General features: G+C 42.3%; 1 protein-coding gene across 1 annotated transcript in view; it reads right to left on the minus strand.

Moving 5' to 3' along the window:
- The window catches only part of RCE1 (Ras converting CAAX endopeptidase 1), a 128,038-nt gene that overhangs the window by 31,753 nt on the left and 74,070 nt on the right, over positions 1-22,215 (minus strand). Inside the window, exon 7 of the mRNA XM_053719994.1 lies at positions 2,098-2,265. Within this exon, the coding sequence (XP_053575969.1) occupies positions 2,098-2,265 (168 nt within the window). The remainder of the gene's footprint in view (positions 1-2,097; positions 2,266-22,215) is intronic.

Consider the following 22,215-nt stretch of genomic DNA (forward strand, 5'->3'; position numbering starts at 1 on the left):
GTCTGCTCACTGTTTCCCCCAACTGAAGTTAATTCCTCTCAACAGTCCTGTGTGGAAACAGCCATCGATTTTAGTAACGGTTGCTAAAATCATTTTCCTCTTACAAACAGAAATCTTCATCTCTTTTCTGTTTCAGAGTAAATAGTACATACCAGCACTATTTTAAAATAAACTCTTGATAGAAGAATAAAAACTACATTTAAACACCAAAAAAACTCTGAGCCATCTCCGTGGAGATGTTGCCTGTGCAACGGCAAAGAGAATGACTGGGGAAGGCGGAGCCTAGGAGGGATCATGTGACCAGCTTTGCTGGGCTCTTTGCCATTTCCTGTTGGGGAGGAGAATATCCCACAAGTAAGGATGACGCCGTGGACCGGACACACCTATGTTGGAGAAAAGAAGCTCTCCGTCCTCATGTTCTGCAAGTTGTGACGCAGTATCTGACATGGCCCTAGCATTATCAGCGCACTCTGTTCTCACCCCAGAGTGATCACGCTTGCCTCTTAGTTCTGGTAATTTAGCCAAAACTTCAGTCATAACAGTAGCCATATCCTGTAATGTTATTTGTAATGGCCGCCCAGATGTACTGGGCGCCACAATATCACGCACCTCCCGAGCGGGAGATGTAGGTACTGACACGTGAGGCGAGTTAGTCGGCATAACTCTCCCCTCGCTGTTTGGTGAAATGTGTTCAATTTGTACAGATTGACTTTTATTTAAAGTAGCATCAATACAGTTAGTACATAAATTTCTATTGGGCTCCACTTTGGCATTAGCACATATAGCACAGATATCTTCCTCTGAATCAGACATGTTTAACCACTAGCAAATAAACTTGCAACTTGGAAATACTATTCAAGTAAAATACTATGATATGAAAACGTACTGTGCCTATAAGAAGCACAGAAAGAGTTATGACAGTTGAAAATTAATAAACTGAAAAGGTTATAGCATCAATCTTTGTAAAAAACACAATTTTAGCAAAGGTTTGTTCCCATTAGCAAAGGATAACTAACCCTGATAGCAGAAAAAAAGTTACAGAATAAACGTTTTTTATCACAGTCAACTACAATCTCACAGCTCTGCTGTGAGTGATTACCTCCCTCAAAACAAGTTTTGAAGACCCCTGAGTTCTGTAGAGATGAACCGGATCATGCAGGAAATACAATGAGCTTCTGACTGAATTTTTTGATGCGTAGCAAAAGCGCCAAAAAAGGCCCCTCCCCCTCACACACAACAGTGAGAGAGATCAGTAAACTGTCAGAAATTAGATCAAGCAACTGCCAAGTGGAAAAATAGTGCCCAAACATTTTATTCACCCAGTACCTCAGAAAATGAAAACGATTTTACATTCCAGCAAAAAACGTTTAACATAAATTAAGAGTTATTAAAAAGCCTGTTGCTAGTCCCTGCAAAATAGGCTAAAGTCTTATGTACACAGCGCAATTCCAGTGAAGTACCATTCCCCAGAATACTGAAGTGTAAAATATACATACATGACAGCCTGATACCAGATGTTGCTACTGCATTTAAGGCTGAGTTTACATTATATCGGTATGGCAGGATTTTCTCATCAATTCCATTGTCAGAAAATAATAAGCTGCTACATACCTCTTTGCAGATTAATCTGCCCGCTGTCCCCTGATCTGAAGTTTACCTCTCCTCAGATGGCCGAGAAACAGCAATATGATCTTAACTACTCCGGCTAAAATCATAGTAAAAACTCAGGTAGATTCTTCTTCAAATTCTACCAGAGAAGGAATAACACACTCCGGTGCTATTATAAAATAACAAACTTTTGATTGAAGGTATAAAACTAAGTATAATCACCATAGTCCTCTCACACATCCTATCTAGTCGTTGGGTGCAAGAGAATGACTGGGAGTGACGTAGAGGGGAGGAGCTATATGGCAGCTCTGCTGGGGTGAATCCTCTGCACTTCCTGTTGGGGAGGAGTAATATCCCAGAAGTAATGATGACCCGTGGACTGATCACACTTAACGGAGAAAAATGGTTTATGCACTAAATAAAATACATATGTATATTGTTCTAAAACATAAAATAAACTCAAACAAACGTGTTAAGCTTGCGCCTTACCAATTCCAAAGAAGAGAGGACAAGTGAAGATGGCTGGATCCAGGCCTGTGCATGGCACTAACATGGGCAGCATACATGCACGGAACACCAGCTCTTCAGTTAGCGGAGCAATCACCTGGTTACGCAACCAGCGCATATCCGTGACGCAAAGTAGCCAATACTGTGGGTCTGTAGGTAAAGAAAAACTTGATCGTGTTTATAAAAAACATAAATTTATATCTTACCTGATACATTTATTTCCTTCATGGTGGCAAGAGTCCACGACCTGTTACATATAGGATATGCATTCCTACCAGGAGGAGGCAAAGTTTCCCAATCACCAAAAAGCCTATTAAACCCCTCCCACCTCACTCATACCTTACTTTAATGTATAAATAAAAAACAACCTTAAACGGGTGAAGGCTAATGGACTCTCACCACCATGAAATAAATTTATCAGGTAAGATATAAATTGTGTTTTTTCTTTCATATAGGTGGAGAGAGTCCATGACCTGTTACATATGGGATCTTATACCCAAGCTATGGAAGTCCACGAGTAACAATAAAGGGAGGGATTAAAATAAAAACAGTTTTTTACACTGAGAAATGAAATCCATAACCCAAAAAAAATATGTTTTTTATGACAAACTCAAAAAATAGGCATTATTATCAAACTAATATGGATTTTGATGGGGTATAGCACCAAGGACGAGCACCTATAGCTCTGAACAGTGGGCTAACTAGCTAGCTTGGAAAATAAATGTGTTCAGAGCGCCTCAAATGGGCTAGGTGTTGTACAATGTGTAGACTGTGTATTTAGAAATATTTTAATTGTAAATCTAGTACTTTACACAAGAATAAAACATGCCACGGTGGGTACAGTGGTAATAAATGACAATAAAAACAATAAGATGTGGATCCACTCTTGTACAAATTGAATATTGAATATATCTATATAAAAACACTGAATAATAAAATGATGCAGAGGCAATAATAATAGTAGCCCCAATAAAAATATGAGAAAGTTAAAATTCCAAACAATGTCTGAAAGAAATCAATCCAATGTGTGGATTAAAAAATACAGTAAATCAAATGTATGGATTGCCGATATCGACTAGGAGGAGGATACCGTAAGAAATATTGTGTACCAGTGTTGGTGGTGATAATGTGTATAAAAAAGGGAGTGAAAAATTATCCTTAGTGATTGCAAATATAAAGAAAACAGACAGTGTCAACTTGCTTATTTAAAAGTGAAAAAAATGACGTGAAAAATTGAAAAAAATTACAAAGGAAAAAATGAAAAAATGAAAAAATGCTGCTCAAAAAATGAAAGAGTACAAAGTCAGTGATTAAAAAAAAAAAAAAAAAAGCCCAAGGTGTGACATATGGAGCCCAAGGTGTGACAACTGATCTAGTAGAATGAGCTATAATTCTCTGTGGCGGAGGCTGACCCGTCTCCATATAAGCTTTGTGAATCAAAAAGTTTTAACCAAGAGGCTAAAGAAATAGCAGCGGCTTTCTGGCCTTTCTTAGGACCAGAAAATAGAACAAACAAACAGACTAGAAGTCTGTCTGAAAATCTAAGTAGCATCAACATAATATTTCAAAGCTCTAACAACATCCTAAAAATGTAAAGATCTTTCAGAAGCATTTTTCGGATCAGGATACAAGGAGGGAACAGCAATTTCCCTATTAATGTTGTGTGAGGAAATAACTTTAGGTAAAAATTTAAACGTGGTGCGCTAAACAGTTTTTACAAGAAAGGTGAGAAAGATTTTGGTGCGCAAATCTTACCCCTGCATAAACACTGTATTTCGGGAACAGAGTAGCGCTAAACAGTTTTACCTTGATGGAATATCAGATAAGGAGACTCACAAGAGAGAGCAGACAATTCAGAAACTCTTCTAGCAGAAGAGAAGGCCAAAAGAAACTAACTTTCCATGAAAGTAGTTTTAAAGGGCATGAACACTGAATCTATCTGGAAACCTAAAAAGGTGACTTTAGTCTGAGGAATCAAGGAACTCTTTGGTAAATTGATCCTCCAACCATGTCTTTAAAGAAACAACAATAGTTGTTCTGTGTGAAATTCTGCTAAATGAGAAGATTGAGCTAGTACCAAGATATCATCCAGGTAAGAAAATACTGCAATACCCTTAACTCTGATTACAGATAAAAGAGCATTTAGAACCTTGGTAAATAAGTTTGGAGTTGTAGCCAGACCAAATGAAAGAGCAACAAACTGATAATGCTTTTCCAGAAAAGAAAACCTGAGAAACTGGTAATATTCTAAGTGAATTGGGATGTTAAGGTAAGCATCCTGTAAATCTATTGTGGACATAAAGTGAACTTGCTGAATAAAAGGCAGAATAGTCTTGATAGTTTCCATTTTAAAAGTTGGAACTCTTAGAAATTTGCTTAGAGTTTTCAGATCCAGAATCGGTCTGAAAGTGTCTTCCTTCTTTGGTACAGTGAATAAATTTGAATAAAATTCCATCCCCTGTTCCTGTAAAAGAACTGGAATAATTACACCCATATTTTCCAGATTTGAGACAGATTGAGGAAAAGCTTGAGCTTTTATTGGACGTTTTGGAATATGGGTTAGAAAATGTTTTCCTGTTGGAGGTCTTATTTTGAATCCCATTCCATATCCCTGAGAAAACATAATTTATGCTTACCTGATAAATTCCTTTCTCCTGTAGTGTAGTCAGTCCACGGGTCATCCATTACTTATGGGATTATAACTCCTCCCTAACAGGAAGTGCAAGAGGATCACCCAAGCAGAGCTGCTATATAGCTCCTCCCCTCTACGTCATACCCAGTCATTCGACTGAAAACCAAACGAGAAAGGAGAAACTATAGGGTGCAGTGGTGACGGGAGTATAATTTAAAATTTAGACCTGCCATAAAAAACAGGGCGGGCCGTGGACTGACTACTCTACAGGAGAAAGGAATTTATCAGGTAAGCATAAATTATGTTTTCTCCTGTTAAGTGTAGTCAGTCCACGGGTCATCCATTACTTATGGGATACCAATACCAAAGCTAAAAGTACACGGATGACGGGAGGGACAGGCAGGCTCTTTACATGGAAGGAACCACTGCCTGAAGAACCTTTCTCCCAAAAACAGCCTCCGAAGAAGCAAAAGTGTCAAATTTGTAAAATTTGGAAAAAGTGTGAAGTGAAGACCAAGTCGCAGCCTTGCAAATCTGTTCAACAGAGGCCTCATTCTTAAAGGCCCAAGTGGAAGCCACAGCTCTAGTAGAATGAGCTGTAATTCTTTCAGGAGGCTGCTGTCCAGCAGTCTCATAGGCTAAACGTATTATGCTACGAAGCCAAAAGGAGAGAGAGGTGGCCGAAGCCTTTTGACCACTCCTCTGTCCAGAATACACGACAAACAGGGAAGAAGTTTGTCGAAAATCTTTAGTTGTCTGTAAATAAAATTTCAGGGCACGGACAACGTCCAGATTGTGCAGAAGACGTTCCTTCTTTGAAGAAGGGTTGGGGCACAATGATGGAACAACAATCTCTTGATTGATATTCCTGTTGGAAAAATCAGATAAGGAGAATCACAATGTAAGGCAGATAACTCAGAGACTCTTCGAGCCGAGGAAATAGCCATTAAAAACAGAACTTTCCAAGATAACAGCTTGATATCAATGGAATGAAGGGGTTCAAACGGAACACCCTGTAAAACGTTAAGAACTAAGTTTAAACTCCATGGTGGAGCAACCGTTTTAAAACACAGGCTTAATCCTGGCCAAAGCCTGACAAAAAGCCTGAACGTCTGGAACTTCTGACAGACGTTTGTGTAGAAGGATGGACAAAGCTGAGATTTGTCCCTTTAACGAACTAGCGGATAAACCCTTTTCTAAACCTTCTTGTAGAAAGGATAATATCCTAGGAATCCTAACCTTACTCCATGAGTAACTCTTGGATTCGCACCAATGCAAGTATTTGCGCCATATTTTATGGTAAATTTTCCTGGTAACAGGCTTCCTAGCCTGTATCAAGGTATCAATCACTGACTCCGAAAATCCACGCTTTGATAGAATTAAGCGTTCAATCTCCATGCAGTCAGCCTCAGAGAAATTAGATTTGGATGCTTGAAGGGACCCTGCACCAGAAGGTCCTGTCTCAGAGGTAGAGACCATGGTGGACAGGACGACATGTCCACTAGGTCTGCATACCAGGTCCTGCGTGGCCACGCAGGCGCTATTAGAATCACCGATGCTCTCTCCTGTCTGATCCTGGCAATCAATCGAGGAAGCATCGGGAAGGGTGGAAACACATAAGCCATGTTGAAGGCCCAAGGTGCTGTCAGAGCATCTATCAGAATCGCTCCCGGGTCTCTGGACCTGGATCCGTAATAAGGAAGTCTGGCGTTCTGGCGAGACGCCATGAGATCGAGATCTGGTCTGCCCCAACGTCGAAGAAGTTGGGCAAAGACCTCCGGATGAAGTTCCCACTCCCCCGGATGAAAAGTCTGGCGACTTAGATAATCCGCTTCCCAGTTCTCCACTCCTGGGATGTGGATCGCTGATAGGTGGCAAGAGTGAGACTCTGCCCAGTGCATTATCTTTGATACTTCCATCATTGCTAGGGAACTCCTTGTCCCTCCCTGATGGTTGATGTAAGCCACAGTCGTGATGTTGTCCGACTGAAACCTGATGAACCTCAGAGTTGCTAACTGAGGCCAAGCCAGAAGGGCATTGAAAACTGATCTTAATTCCAGAATATTTATGGGAAGGAGACTCTCCTCCTGAGTCCAAGATCCCTGAGTCTTCAGGGAATTCCAGACAGCGCCCCAACCTATCAGGCTGGCGTCTGTTGTTACAATTGTCCAATCTGGCCTGCTGAAAGGCATCCCCTTGGAAAGATGTGGCCGAGAGAGCCACCATAGAAGAGAATTTCTGGTCTCTTGATCCAGATTCAGCATAGGGGACAAATCTGAGTAGTCCCCATTCCACTGACTTAGCATGCACAATTGCAGTGGTCTGAGATGCAGGCGTGCAAAGGGAACTATGTCCATTGCCGCTACCATTAAGCCAATTACCTCCATGCATTGAGCCACTGACGGGCGTGGAATGGAATGAAGGACCAGGCAAGCATTTAGAAGTTTTGTTAACCTGACCTCTGTCAGATAAATCTTCATTTCTACAGAATCTATAAGAGTCCCTAAGAAGGGAACTCTTGTGAGTGGCAATAGAGAACTCTTTTCCTCGTTCACTTTCCACCCATGTGACCTTAGAAATGCCAGTACTAACTCTGTATGAGACTTGGCAGTTTGGAAACTTGACGCTTGTATCAGAATGTCGTCTAGGTACGGAGCTACCGATATTCCTCGCGGTCTTAGCACCGCCAGAAGAGACCCCAGAACCTTTGTGAAGATTCTTGGAGCAGTAGCTAACCCGAAGGGAAGAGCTACAAACTGGTAGTGCCTGTCTAGGAAGGCAAACCTTAGGTACCGGTAATGATCTTTGTGAATCGGTATGTGAAGGTAGGCATCCTTTAAATCCACTGTGGTCATGTACTGACCCTTTTGGATCATGGGTAAGATTGTCCGAATAGTTTCCATTTTGAACGATGGAACTCTTAGGAATTTGTTTAGGATCTTTAAATCCAAGATTGGTCTGAAGGTTCCTTCTTTCTTGGGAACCACAAACAGATTTGAGTAAAACCCCTGTCCGTGTTCCGACCGCGAAACCGGGTGGATCACTCCCATTAGCAAAAGATCTTGTACACAGCGTAGAAACGCCTCTTTCTTTATCTGGTTTGTTGACAACCTTGAAAGATGAAATCTCCCTTTTGGAGGAGAAGCTTTGAAGTCCAGAAGATATCCCTGAGATATGATCTCTAACGCGCAGGGATCCTGGACATCTCTTGCCCAAGCCTGGGCGAAGAGAGAAAGTCTGCCCCCTACTAGATCCGTTTCCGGATTGGGGGCCCTCACTTCATGCTGTCTTAGGGGCAGCAGCAGGTTTTCTGGCCTGCTTGCCCTTGTTCCAGGTCTGGTTAGGTTTCCAGCCCTGTCTGTAGCGAGCAACAGTTCCTTCCTGTTTTGGAGCGGAGGAAGTTGATGCTGCTCCTGCCTTGAAGTTACGAAAGGCACGAAAATTAGACTGTCTAGCCCTTGGTTTGGCTCTGTCTTGAGGCAGGGCATGGCCCTTACCTCCAGTAATGTCAGCGATAATTTCTTTCAAACCAGGCCCAAATAATGTCTGCCCTTTGAAAGGTATGTTAAGCAATTTAGATTTAGAAGTCACATCGGCTGACCAGGATTTTAGCCACAGCGCTCTGCGCGCCTGAATGGCGAATCCGGAATTCTTAGCCGTAAGTTTAGTTAGATGTACTACGGCATCAGAAATAAAAGAATTAGCTAGCTTAAGGGTTTTAAGCTTGTTTGCAATCTCATCCAATGGAGCTGATTCAAGGGTCTCTTCCAGAGACTCAAACCAGAATGCCGCTGCCGCCGCCGCCGTGACCGGCGCAATGCATGCAAGGGGTTGCAATATAAAACCTTGTTGAACAAACATTTTCTTAAGGTAACCCTCTAACTTTTTATCCATTGGATCTGAAAAAGCACAGCTATCCTCCACCGGGATAGTGGTACGCTTAGCTAAAGTAGAAACTGCTCCCTCCACCTTAGGGACCGTCTGCCATAAGTCCCGTGTGGTGGCGTCTATTGGAAACATTTTTCTGAATATAGGAGGGGGTGAGAAAGGCACACCGGGTCTATCCCACTCCTTGTTAACAATTTCAATAAGTCTTTTAGGTATAGGAAAAACGTCAGTACACGTTGGTACCGCAAAATATTTATCCAACCTACATATTTTCTCTGGGATTGCAACCGTGTTACAATCATTCAGAGCCGCCAACACCTCCCCTAGTAACACACGGAGGTTCTCAAGTTTAAATTTGAAATTTGAAATGTCTGAATCCAGTTTATTTGGATCAGACCCGTCACCCACAGAATGAAGCTCTCCGTCTTCATGTTCTGCAAATTGTGACGCAGTATCTGACATGGCTCTAGTATCATCAGCGCACTCTGTTCTCACCCCAGAGTGGTCTTGTTTACCCCTGAGTTCTGGCAATTTAGATAAAACCTCAGTCATAACATTAGCCATGTCTTGCAAAGTGATTTGTAATGGCCGCCCTGATGTACTTGGCGTTACAATATCACGCACCTCCTGAGCGGGAGATGCAGGTACTGACACGTGAGGTAAGTTAGTCGGCATAACTTCCCCCTCGTTGTCTGGTGAATTTCTATTAACATGTACAGATTGACTTTTATTTAAAGTAGCATCAATGCAATTAGTACATAAACTTCTATTGGGCTCCACATTGGCCTTTGAACATATTGCACAAAGAGATTCCTCATTGTCAGACATGTTTAACAAACTAGCAATTAGCCTAGCAAGCTTGGAAAATACTTTTCAAATAAATTTACAAGCAATATAAAAAACGTTACTGTGCCTTTAAGAAGCACACAAAAAACTGTCACAGTTGAAATAACAATGAACCGGATTAGTTATAGAAACCAAATTTTCACAGTAAATGCATTAATCTAGCCAAGGATTGCACCCATTAGCAAATGGATTATTAACCCCTTAATACCAAAAAAACGGATAATAAAATATATAAAGTTTTTATCACAGTCAAAGCACAATCTCACAGGTCTGCTGTGAGTGATTACCTCCCTCAAACTAGCTTTGGAGACCCTTGAGCTCTGTAGAGACGTCCTGGATCATGCAGAGAGAATAAGGAAGGCTGTGACTGAATTTTTGATGCGTAGTAAAACCGCCAAAATAGGCCCCTCCCACTCATAATACAACAGTTGGGAAGCTCAGTAAACTGATTTTATTCAAAATAAACGAAAGCCAAGTGGAAAATAATGCCCATAAAATTTTTCACCAAGTACCTCAGAGAAAAAAACGATTAACCTGCCAGTAAACGTTTTAATATGAATATATGAAATTATATTAAAAGCCTGTTGCTAGTCGCTCTCACTGCAGAAAGGCTATAAGTTATATGTATACAGTATTTTCTTAGTGAAGTGCCATTCCCCAGAAATACCTCAGTGCCAACATACATACATACATAACAGCCTGATACCAGTTGCTACTACTGCATTTAAGGTTGTACTTACATTATATCGGTATTAGCAGTATTTTCTCAGTCAATTCCATTCCTTAAAAAATAATATACTGCAACATACCTCTTTGCAGGTGAACCCTGCCCGCTGTCCCCTGTTCTGAAGTTACCTCAATCCTCAGAATGGCCGAGAACAGCAAATGGATCTTAGTTACGTCCGCTAAGATCATATACAAACTCAGGTAGATTCTTCTTCTAAAACTGCCTGAGAAAAAACAACACACTCCGGTGCCGTTTAAAACAACAAACTTTTGATTGAAGAAATAAAAACTAAATTTAATAACCACACTCCTCTCACACATCCTATCTATTAGTTAGGTGCAAGAGAATGACTGGGTATGACGTAGAGGGGAGGAGCTATATAGCAGCTCTGCTTGGGTGATCCTCTTGCACTTCCTGTTAGGGAGGAGTTATAATCCCATAAGTAATGGATGACCCGTGGACTGACTACACTTAACAGGAGAAATAATGTTTTGGATCCAGGGTTTTTGTACAGATTGTAAGCAAGCTTTCTGAAACAGGTTTACTCTGCCCCCTACCAGTAATACTGGGTTGAGGGCCATACCTTCATGCAGTCTTAGAGGCTGGATTAGATTTCTTAATCAGTTTGGATTTATTCCAATTTGAAGTGGGTCCCCAGACTGAACCATAGGGTTTAAGCAAAGAGTCAGCTTTCTGTTCTCTATTTTGACGAAAGGAAAAAAACGATTAGGAGCTTTAAATTTTCTTTTTGACTTTTTGTCTTCAGGACGAAAAGCTCCTTTGCCTCCAGTAATAGTAGAAATAATAGAATCCAGTTGAGACCCAAACAATTTATTTCCTTGGAAAGAAAGATAATCTAGTTTTAGACACCATGTGAGCATTCCAGGATTTAAGCCATAAGGCTCTTCTAGTAATAATAAATAGAGACATGCTTTTGATGTTAATTTTCATAATATCAAATACTGCATCGCAAATAAAATTGTTTGCATTTTCAAGTAAATTCAATAGATAAGAATATTCAGTGTCAGTGGATAACTGCTGTGCAAGACTGGTTAGACAGTAAGTAGAAGAAGCAGCCACGCCAGCAATATATATAGCTGGTCTAAGTATATAGCCAGTATGTAGAAATGCCTTTCTTGTATAAGATTCAAGTTTTCTGTCTAAAGGGTCTTTAAAAGAAGTCTTATAGAGGAATAGTAGTACGTTTAGCCAGAGTGGAAATGGCCCCATCGACTTTGGGAACCGTTTCCCATAACTCTTGTAGAAGGATTAAAAGAGAGACCTGGTTTAAACCATTCCTTAGCAATCATATCAGAGACAGCATCAGGCATAGGGAAAATCTCAGGGAGATTGACAACAGTTTTATATACTGAATGTAAACGATTACAGGGTTTATCATTAGAAAGTTTAGATTCTTCAATCCCTAAAGTGACTAAGACTTCCTTCAAAAGAGAATTTATTTTTAAATAAAGGGAGGAATTATCAGGTTCAGATAAGGGAACCTCATGTTAGAGGAATCCTCATCCTTCAAAGATACTTTAATATTTTGATTATTTGAAGGCAGTAGTGCAGGCAGGGCCTTCATGATGGCGTTAGTATTTTTTTCATTGCTGGAGGTACGCCATCTGCATCTACCTGTAAGGACGAGACAGTAGATGCATCAGTACACATAGAAAAATCATTAGATTGATCGGCATGTAATACAAATTCTAAACATGAGTAACATAAATCAGCTGAAGAAGCTACTTCAGTTGTTTTACAATAAGCACACTTAGGCGTAGATTTGGAGTTTGGCGGTAGCCGTGAAAACCAGCGTTAGAGGCTCCTAACGCTGGTTTTAGGCTACCGCCGGTATTTGGAGTCAGTCAAAATAGGGTCTAACGCTCACTTTTCAGCCGCGACTTTTCCATACCGCAGATCCCCTTACGTAAATTGCGTATCCTATCTTTTCAATGGGATTTTTCTAACTCCGGTAGTTAGAGTCGTGTCTGAAGTGAGCGTTAGAAATCTAACGACAAAACTCCAGCCGCAGAAAAAAGTCAGTAGTTAAGAGCTTTTTGGGCTAACGCCGGTTCATAAAGCTCTTAACTACTGTACTCTAAAGTACACTAACACCCATAAACTACCTATGTACCCCTAAACCGAGGTCCCCCCACATCGCCGCCACTCGATTAAAATTTTTTAACCCCTAATCTGCCGACCGCCACCTACGTTATCCTTATGTACCCCTAATCTGCTGCCCCTAACACCGCCGACCCCTGTATTATATTTATTAACCCCTAACCTGCCCCCCACAACGTCGCCGCCAGCTACCTACAATAATTAACCCCTAATCTGCCGACCGCAAAGCGCCGCCACCTACATTATAGCTATGTAACCCTAATCTGCTGCCCCTAACACCGCCGACCCCTGTATTATATTTATTAACCCCTAATCTGCCCCCCTCAACGTCGCCTCCACCTGCCTACACTTATTAACCCCTAATCTGCCGACCGGACCACACTGCTACTATAATAAAGTTATTAACCCCTAATCCGCCTCACTAACCCTATAATAAATAGTATTAACCCCTAATCTGCCCTCCCTAACATCGCCGACACCTAACTTCAATTATTAACCCCTAATCTGCCGACCGGAGCTCACCGCTATTCTAATAAATGTATTAACCCCTAAAGCTAAGTCTAACCCTAACACTAACACCCCCCTAAGTTAAATATAATTTTATTCTAACGAAATTAATTAACTCTTATTAAATAAATTATTCCTATTTAAAGCTAAATACTTACCTGTAAAATAAATTCTAATATAGCTACAATATAAATTATAATTACATTGTAGCTATTTTAGGATTAATATTTATTTTACAGGCAACTTTGTAATTATTTTAACCAGGTACAATAGCTATTAAAAAAATGCCCTACCCTATTCTAAATTACTAAAGTTCAAAGCTCTTTTACCTTACCAGCCCTGAACAGGGCCCTTTGCGGGGCATGCCCCAAGAAGTTCAGCTCTTTTGCCTGTAAAAAAAAAAACATACAATACCCCCCCCCCCCAACATTACAACCCACCACCCACATACCCCTAATCTAACCCAAACCCCCCTTAAATAAACCTAACACTAAGCCCCTGAAGATCATCCTACCTTGTCTTCACCTCACCAGGTATCACCGATCCGTCCTGGCTCCAAAGTCTTCATCCTATCCGGGAAGAAGAGGCGATCCGGACCGGCAACCATCTTGATCCAAGCGGCATCTTCTATCTTCATCCGATGACGACCGGCTCCATCCTGAAGACCTCCACCGCGGACCCATCTTCTTCCGGCGACGTCCAACTGAAGAATGACGGTTCCTTTAAGGGACGTCATCCAAGATGGCGTCCCTCGAATTCCGATTGGCTGATAGGATTCTATCAGCCAATCGGAATTAAGGTAGGAATATTCTGATTGGCTGATGGAATCAGCCAATCAGAATCAAGTTCAATCCGATTGGCTGATCCAATCAGCCAATCAGATTGAGCTCGCATTCTATTGGCTGTTCCGATCAGCCAATAGAATGCAAGCTCAATCTGATTGGCTGATTGGATCAGCCAATCGGATTGAACTTGATTCTGATTGGCTGATTCCATCAGCCAATCAGAATATTCCTACCTTAATTCCGATTGGCTGATAGAATCCTATCAGCCAATCGGAATTCGAGGGACGCCATCTTGGATGACGACCCTTAAAGGAACCGTTATTCTTCAGTTGGACGTCGCCGGAAGAAGATGGGTCCGCGGTGGAGGTCTTCAGAATGGAGCCGGTCGTCATCGGATGAAGATAGAAGATGCCGCTTGGATCAAGATGGTTGCCGGTCCGGATCGCCTCTTCTTCCCGGATAGGATGAAGACTTTGGAGCCTCTTCTGGACCTCTTCAGCCACCGGATGATGGATCGCCAGCCCCCGCTTGGGTTGGATGAAGATTTTGGAGCCAGGACGGATCGGTGATACCTGGTGAGGTGAAGACAAGGTAGGATGATCTTCAGGGGCTTAGTGTTAGGTTTATTTAAGGGGGGTTTGGGTTAGATTAGGGGTATGTGGGTGGTGGGTTGTAATGTTGGGGGGGGGGGGGGTATTGTATGTTTTTTTTTACAGGCAAAAGAGCTGAACTTCTTGGGGCATGCCCCGCAAAGGGCCCTGTTCAGGGCTGGTAAGGTAAAAGAGCTTTGAGCTTTAGTAATTTAGAATAGGGTAGGGCATTTTTTATTTTGGGGGGCTTTGTTATTTTATTAGGGGGCTTAGAGTAGGTGTAATTAGTTTAAAATTGTTGTAATATTTTTCTTATGTTAGTAAATATTTTTTTATTTTTTGTAACTTAGTTCTTTTTTATTTTTTGTACTTTAGTTAGTTTATTTCATTGTAGTTATTTGTAGATATTGTATTTAATTAATGTATTGATAGTGTAGTGTTAGGTTTAATTGTAGGTAATTGTAGGTATTTTATTTAATTAATTTAATGATAGTATAGTGTTAGGTTTAATTGTAACTTAGGTTAGGATTTATTTTACAGGTAATTTTGTAATTATTTTAACTAGGTAGCTATTAAATAGTTCTTAACTATTTAATAGCTATTGTACCTGATTAAAATAATTACAAAGTTGCCTGTAAAATAAATATTAATCCTAAAATAGCTACAATTTAATTATAATTTATATTGTAGCTATATTAGGATTTATTTTACAGGTAAGTATTTAGCTTTAAATAGGAATAATTTATTTAATAAGAGTTAATTAATTTCGTTAGATTAAAATTATATTTAATTTAGGGGGGTGTTAGTGTTAGGGTTAGACTTAGCTTTAGGGGTTAATACATTTATTAGAATAGCGGTGAGCTCCGGTCGGCAGATTAGGGGTTAATAATTGAAGTTAGGTGTCGGCGATGTTAGGGAGGGCAGATTAGGGGTTAATACTATTTATTATAGGGTTAGTGAGGCGGATTAGGAGTTAATAACTTTATTATAGTAGCGGTGCGGTCCGCTCGGCAGATTAGGGGTTAATAAGTGTAGGCAGGTGGGGGCGACGTTGTGGGCGGCAGATTAGGGGTTAATAAATATAATATAGGGGTCGGCGGTGTTAGGGACAGCAGATTAGGGGTACATAAGAATAATGTAAGTAGCGGCGGTTTACGGAGCGGCAGATTAGGGGTTAAAAATAATATGCAGGGGTCAGCGATAGCGGGGGCGGCAGATTAGGGGTTAATAAGTGTAAGGTTAGGGGTGTTTAGACTCGGGGTACATGTTAGGGTGTTAGGTGCAGACGTAGGAAGTGTTTCCCCATAGCAAACAATGGGGCTGCGTTAGGAGCTGAACGCGGCTTTTTTGCAGGTGTTAGGTTTTTTTTCAGCTCAAACAGCCCCATTGTTTCCTATGGGGGAATCGTGCACCAGCACGTTTTTGAGGCTGGCCGCGTCCGTAAGCAACTCTGGTATCGAGAGTTGAAGCTGCGTTAAAAATGCTCTACGCTCCTTTTTTGGAGCCTAACGCAGCTTTTATGTGGACTCTCAATACCAGAGTTATTTTTATGGTGCGGCCAGAAAAAAGCCGGCGTTAGCTACGCGGGTCCTTAACGACAAAACTCTAAATCTAGCCGTTAGCTTTGGTAGAAAGGTGTTCAGTAGACTCAGTTCCTATGGTAAATTTAGGGACAGATTGGTGCTGCTCTGTTATGGCAAAAATAACAATTGTTAAATTGATGCAAAAATTACTTTCAGGACCGCCCTATGGGTGGGGCGAGCAGGCACCGGCCCCGGTGCTCTGGTGTGGCCTGCGCATAGATGGCGAGAGTCAGCCAATATCGCCTCCTCTGTCTGCTGTTCCTGGGATGTTGATGCCTTACTGCTTCTTACCTTCACTTGAACTAACGCAGAAATCTGGAGCTTGCTTCGCTTAACTTTCAGTACTCTGCTGTGCTTTAGGTTAGAGCGAGCTCTCCCTGTGCATAGAAACATAATATATTCAGAACTGCATACAATGGAAAGTGCATACAGTGCTCTGCATATGTTATGTGTCTATACACACGGAGAGCTTGCACTAACCTAAAGCACAGCAGAGAATTGAAAAAGTCAGGCGGCTAGGAAGCGAGCTTCACAGCTCTGGGTTAATCCAAGTGACGTGCTGCACAGGTTATGACAGCAGATCACCCACAGTTCCACAAGATTGTGGCTTGCTAACCAATGTGAAGTTGTTAGCACCTATTCTATTTCCGTGGTCCTTCCCAGCCCGCTGCGGATAGGTTGGCACACACCTTTCACTAAGGATTGGAGTTATCAGTTGAGTGAGTTGAGAATGAAATAACATTTCCAGAATGCTAAGCAATGTGGTGGCATCTAAAGCAGGTCAGATGTATATAATATACTAAGCAGAACTTGTGGCTGTTCGGCAGTGGGAATGGAGATGATGATGGTAGGCTTTTGCAGTTACTTATTGCCAGATGTAATTTTTATGGTATACCGAGTTTTACAATATCTCTTGATTCCTATTCCTTATAATAAAGATATAAATATATATGTTTGGCGATGTATTGGTATCTATGAGCAGCACCCAGGGCGTTTGTGGTGACAATTCTGGAGTGCACTTTGTTTGGATTATATATATATATATATATATATATATATATATATATATATATATATATCCTCCATGCGTATCTGCACTCACAATATTACACAGCCGCCAACCAGGGTGCCAGATCAATAATATTCATAGTAATCTTCAACATAGGACTGCACTTGCTGGATTTTCACAAAAACAGAATTTATGCTTACCTGATAAATTACTTTCTCTTGTGGTGTATCCAGTCCATGGATTCATCCTTTACTTGTGGGATATTCTCCTTCCTAACAGGAAGTGGCAAAGAGAGCACACACAGCAGAGCTGTCCATATAGCTCCCCCTCTAGCTCCACCCCCCAGTCATTCGACCGGAGGTTAGGAAGAAAAAGGAGAAACCATAGGGTGCAGTGGTGACTGTAGTTTAAACAAAAAAATCTACCTGACTTAATAGCCAGGGAGGGCCGTGGACTGGATACACCACAAGTGAAAGTAATTTATCAGGTAAGCATAAATTCTGTTTTCTCTTGTAAGGTGTATCCTTTACTTGTGGGATACCAATACCAAAGCTTTAGGACACGGATGAAGGGAGGGAACAAGACAGGTACCTTAAACGGAAGGCACCACTGCTTGTAAAACCTTTCTCCCAAAAATAGCCTCTGAAGAAGCAAAAGTATCGACTTTGTAAAATTTGGAAAAAGAATGCAGCGAAGACGAAGTCGCTGCCTTACAAATCTGTTCAACAGAAGCCTCATTTTTGAAAGCCCATGTGGAAGCCACTGCTCTGGTAGAATGAGCAGTAATTGTTTCAGGAGGCTGCTGGCCAGCAGTCTCATAGGCCAAACGGATGATGCTTTTCAGCCAAAAGGAAAGAGAGGTAGCAGTCGCCTTCTGACCTCTCCTCTTACCAGATTAGATGACAAACAATGAAGTTGTTTGTCTGAAATCCTTAGTTGCTTGTAAATAGAACTTTAAAGCACGAACCACATCAAGATTGTGTAACAGACGTTCCTTCTTCGAAGAAGGATTAGGACACAGAGAAGGAACAATAATTTCCTGATTAATATTCTTATTAGACACAACCTTAGGAAGAAAACCGGGTTTGGTACGCAAAACTACCTTATCTGCGTGGAACACCAAGTAAGGTGAGTCACACTGCAAAGCAGATAACTCTGAAACTCTTCGAGCAGAAGAGATAGCTACCAAAAACAAAACTTTCCAAGATAAAAGTTTAATATCTATGGAATGTAAAGGTTCAAACGGAACCCCTTGCAGAACTGAAAGAACTAAATTCAGACTCCATGGCGGAGCCACAGGTCTATAAACAGGCTTGATTCTGACTAAAGCCTGACTAAACGCTTGAACGTCTGGTACCTCTGCCAGACGTTTGTGTAAAAGAAAAGACAAAGCAGATATCTGTCCTTTTAAGGAACTAGCTGATAATCCTTTCTCCAATCCTTCTTGGAGAAAGGACAATATCCTAGGAATCCTAATCTTACTCCATGAGTAACCCTTGGATTCGCACCAACAAAGATATTTTCGCCAAATCTTACGGTAGATTTTCCTGGTGACAGGCTTTCTAGCCTGAATCAGGGTATCGATAACCGACTCAGAGAAACCACGCTTAGATAGAATTAGGCGTTCAATCTCCAAGCAGTCAGATGTAGAGAAATTAGATTTGGATGTTTGAAAGGACCTTGAAGTAGAAGGTCCTGCCTCATTGGCAGAGTCCATGGTGGAACGGATGACATGTCCACTAGGTCTGCATACCAAGTCCTGCGTGGCCACGCAGGCGCTATTAGAATCACCGACGCCCTCTCCTGCTTGATTCTGGCAACCAGACGAGGAAGGAGAGGAAACGGTGGAAACACATAGGCCAGATTGAAGGACCAAGGCGCTGCTAGAGCATCTATCAACACCGCCTGGGGATCCCGGGACCTGGACCCGTAAAGAGGAAGTTTGGCATTCTGACGGGACGCCATCAGATCCAATTCTGGAGTGCCCAATAGCTGAGTCAGCTGGGCAAATACCTCCGGGTGGAGTTCCCACTCCCCAGGATGAAAAGTCTGACGACTTAGAAAATCCGCTTCCCATTTGTCTACTCCTGGGATGTGAATTGCTGAGAGGTGGCAAGAGTGATCCTCCGCCCACCTGATTATTTTGGTTACTTCCATCATTGCTAGGGGACTCCTCGTTCCCCCTTGATGGTTGATGTAAGCTACAGTCGTGATGTTGTCCGACTGAAATCTGATGAATTTGGCCGCAGCTAGCTGAGGCCATGCCTGAAGAGCGTTGAATATCGCCCTCAGTTCCAGAATGTTTATCGGGAGAAGAGCTTCTTCCCGAGACCATAAGCCCTGAGCTTTCAGGGAGTCCCAGACAGCACCCCAGCCCAACAGACTGGCGTCGGTCGTTACGATGATCCACTCTGGTCTGCGGAAACACATTCCCTGAGACAACCACCAGAGAAGAGAATCTCTGGTCCCCTGGTCCAACTGTATTTGAGGAGACAAATCTGCATAATCCCCATTCCACTGTTTGAGCATGCATAGTTGCAGTGGTCTGAGGTGTATCCATGCAAAAGGGACTATGTCCATTGCCGCTACCATTAGTCCGATTGTCTCCATGCACTGAGCTACAGACGGCCGAGGAAAGGAATGAAGAGCTCAGCAAGTAGTTAAGAGTTTTAACTTTCTGACCTCCGTCAGAAATATTTTAATTTCTACCGAGTCTATTAGTGTTCCTAGGAAGGGAACTCTTGTGAGGGGGGAGAGAGAACTCTTTTTGATGTTCACTTTCCACCCGTGAGACCTCAGAAAGGCCACTACTATTTCCGTGTGAGACTTGGCTCTTTGGAAAGTCGACGCCTGAATTAAGATGTTGTCTAGATAAGGCGCCACTGCTATGCCCCGTGGTCTTAGCACCGCCAGGAGGGACCCTAGCACCTTTGTGAAAATTCTGGGAGCAGTGGCCAACCCGAAAGGGAGAGCCACAAACTGAAAATGCTTGTCCAGAAAGGCAAACCTGAGAAACTGGTGATGATCTTTGTGGATAGGAATGTGTAGATACGCATCCTTTAGATCCACGGTAGTCATATATTGACCCTCATGGATCATTGGTAAGATTGTCCGAATGGTCTCCATCTTGAATGATGGGACTCTGAGGAATTTGTTTAGAATTTTGAGATCCAGGATTGGTCTGAAAGTTCCTTCTTTTTTGGGAACCACAAACAGGTTTGAGTAAAATCCCAGCCCTTGTTCCGCAATTGGAACTGGGTGGATCACTCCCATTGTATGTAGGTCTTCTACACAGCGTAAGAACGCCTCTTTCTTTGTCGTGTCTGTAGACAGACGAGAACTATGGAACCTTCCCCTTGGAGGGGAGTCCTTGAATTCTAGAAGATATCCCTGGGATACAATCTCTAAGGCCCAGGGATCGTGTACGTCTCTTGCCCAGGCCTGAGTGAAGAGAGAGAGTCTGCCCCCTACTAGATCCGGTCCCGGATCGGGGGCTACCCCTTCATGCTGTCTTGGAGGCAGCTGCAGGCTTCTTGACCTGTTTACCCTTGTTCCAGCCCTGGTAAGGTTTCCAGGCTGCCCTGGGTTGTGAAGTGTTACCCTCTTGCTTTGCAGCAGGGGAGGATGAAGCGAGACCGCTCCTGAAATTTCGAAAGGAACGAAAATTATTTTGTTTGTTCTTTGTCTTAAAGGACTTGTCCTGAGGGAGAGCATGGCCTTTTCCCCCAGTGATTTCTGAGATAATCTCTTTCAATTCAGGCCCGAAAAGGGTCTTTCCCTTGAAAGGGATGTTCAGCAGTTTGGATTTTGACGACACATCGGCCGACCAGGACTTGAGCCATAGCGCCCTGCGCGCCAGAATGGCGAAACCTGAATTCTTTGCCGCTAACTTAGCTAGTTGGAAAACGGCATCTGTGATAAAAGAATTAGCCAGCTTAAGAGCCTTAATTATCTGGAGCGCATCTTCCAGCGCCTCGAACCAGAAAGCAGCTGCAGTAGTTACAGGAACAATGCACGCTATAGGTTGGAGAAGAAAACCTTGATGAACAAAAATTTTCTTAAGTAAACCCTCTAATTTTTTTATCCATAGGGTCTTTAAAAGCACAACTGTCCTCAATTGGTATGGTTGTGCGTTTAGCAAGTGAAGAAACAGCCCCCTCCACCTTAGGGACCGTCTGCCACGAGTCCCGCGTGGTGTCAGATATGGGGAACATTTTCTTAAAAACAGGAGGGGGAACAAACGGAATACCTGGTCTATCCCACTCCCTAGTTACTATATCCGCGATCCTCTTAGGGACCGGGAACACATCAGTGTAAACAGGAACTTCTAGGTACTTGTCCATTTTACACAATTTCTCTGGAACCACCAAAGGGTCACAGTCATCCAGAGTAACTAATACCTCCCTGAGTAATAAACGGAGGTGTTCTAGTTTAAATTTAAAAGCCAACGTATCCGAGTCTGTCTGAGGAGCAACCTTTCCCGAATCGGAAATTTCTCCCTCAGACAGCACATCCCTCGCCCCCATTTCAGAGCATTGTGAGTGTATATCGGATACGGCTACTAAAGCGTCAGAATGCTCATAATCTGTTCTTAAAACAGAGCTATCACGCTTTGCAGGTAACACGGGCAGCTTAGATAAAAATACTGAAAGGGTATTATCCATAACTGCCGCCAAATCTTGTAAGGTAAAAGAGTTAGACGCGCTAGAGGTGCTAGGCGTCGCTTGAGCGGGCGTAACTGGTTGTGACACTTGGGAAGAGGTCAACGGGCTAACCTCATTACCTTCTGTCTGATAATCATCTTGGGCCACATTTTTAAGTGCAACAATATGGTCTTTAAAATGTATAGACATATCAGTACACGTGGGACACATTTTGAGAGGGGGTTCCACCATGGCTTCTAAACACATTGAACAAGGATTTTCCTTGGTGACAGACATGTCTAACAGACTAGTAGTAAGACAAACAGGCTTAGAAATCACATTAATCAAGCAAAAACACACTTTGCAAAAAAAACGTTACTGTGCCTTTAAGAGATAAAAAAGGCACACAATTATCCAAAACAGTGAAAAATGCAACAAACTTTCTGAAATTTTCACAGTATGTACCTAAAGCATTGGTAAGATTGCACAACTAGCAAAAAAATTGATTAACCCCTTAATGCCCAAACCGGATCAATAGGAAGGTAACAGACCGGTTAAAACAAATCTAGCACCTTGCCACAGCTCTGCTGTGGCCCTACCTTCCCTTAGAGTCGGATTTATGGGGAAAAAGCTTCTTATGGGTCCTCAAACTGTAGCAGGAGCCACCATGTGAACACAGCCTGAAGATCTAGTCAATCTAACTGCGCATCTGAGGCGCGAAAATAGGCCCCTCCCACCTTACTCCGGTGCTGTGAGGCCTAAAGAAACA

The sequence above is a fragment of the Bombina bombina genome, chromosome 7 (genome assembly GCF_027579735.1).
Source record: "Bombina bombina isolate aBomBom1 chromosome 7, aBomBom1.pri, whole genome shotgun sequence".
In the NCBI taxonomy this organism is placed as follows: domain Eukaryota; kingdom Metazoa; phylum Chordata; class Amphibia; order Anura; family Bombinatoridae; genus Bombina; species Bombina bombina.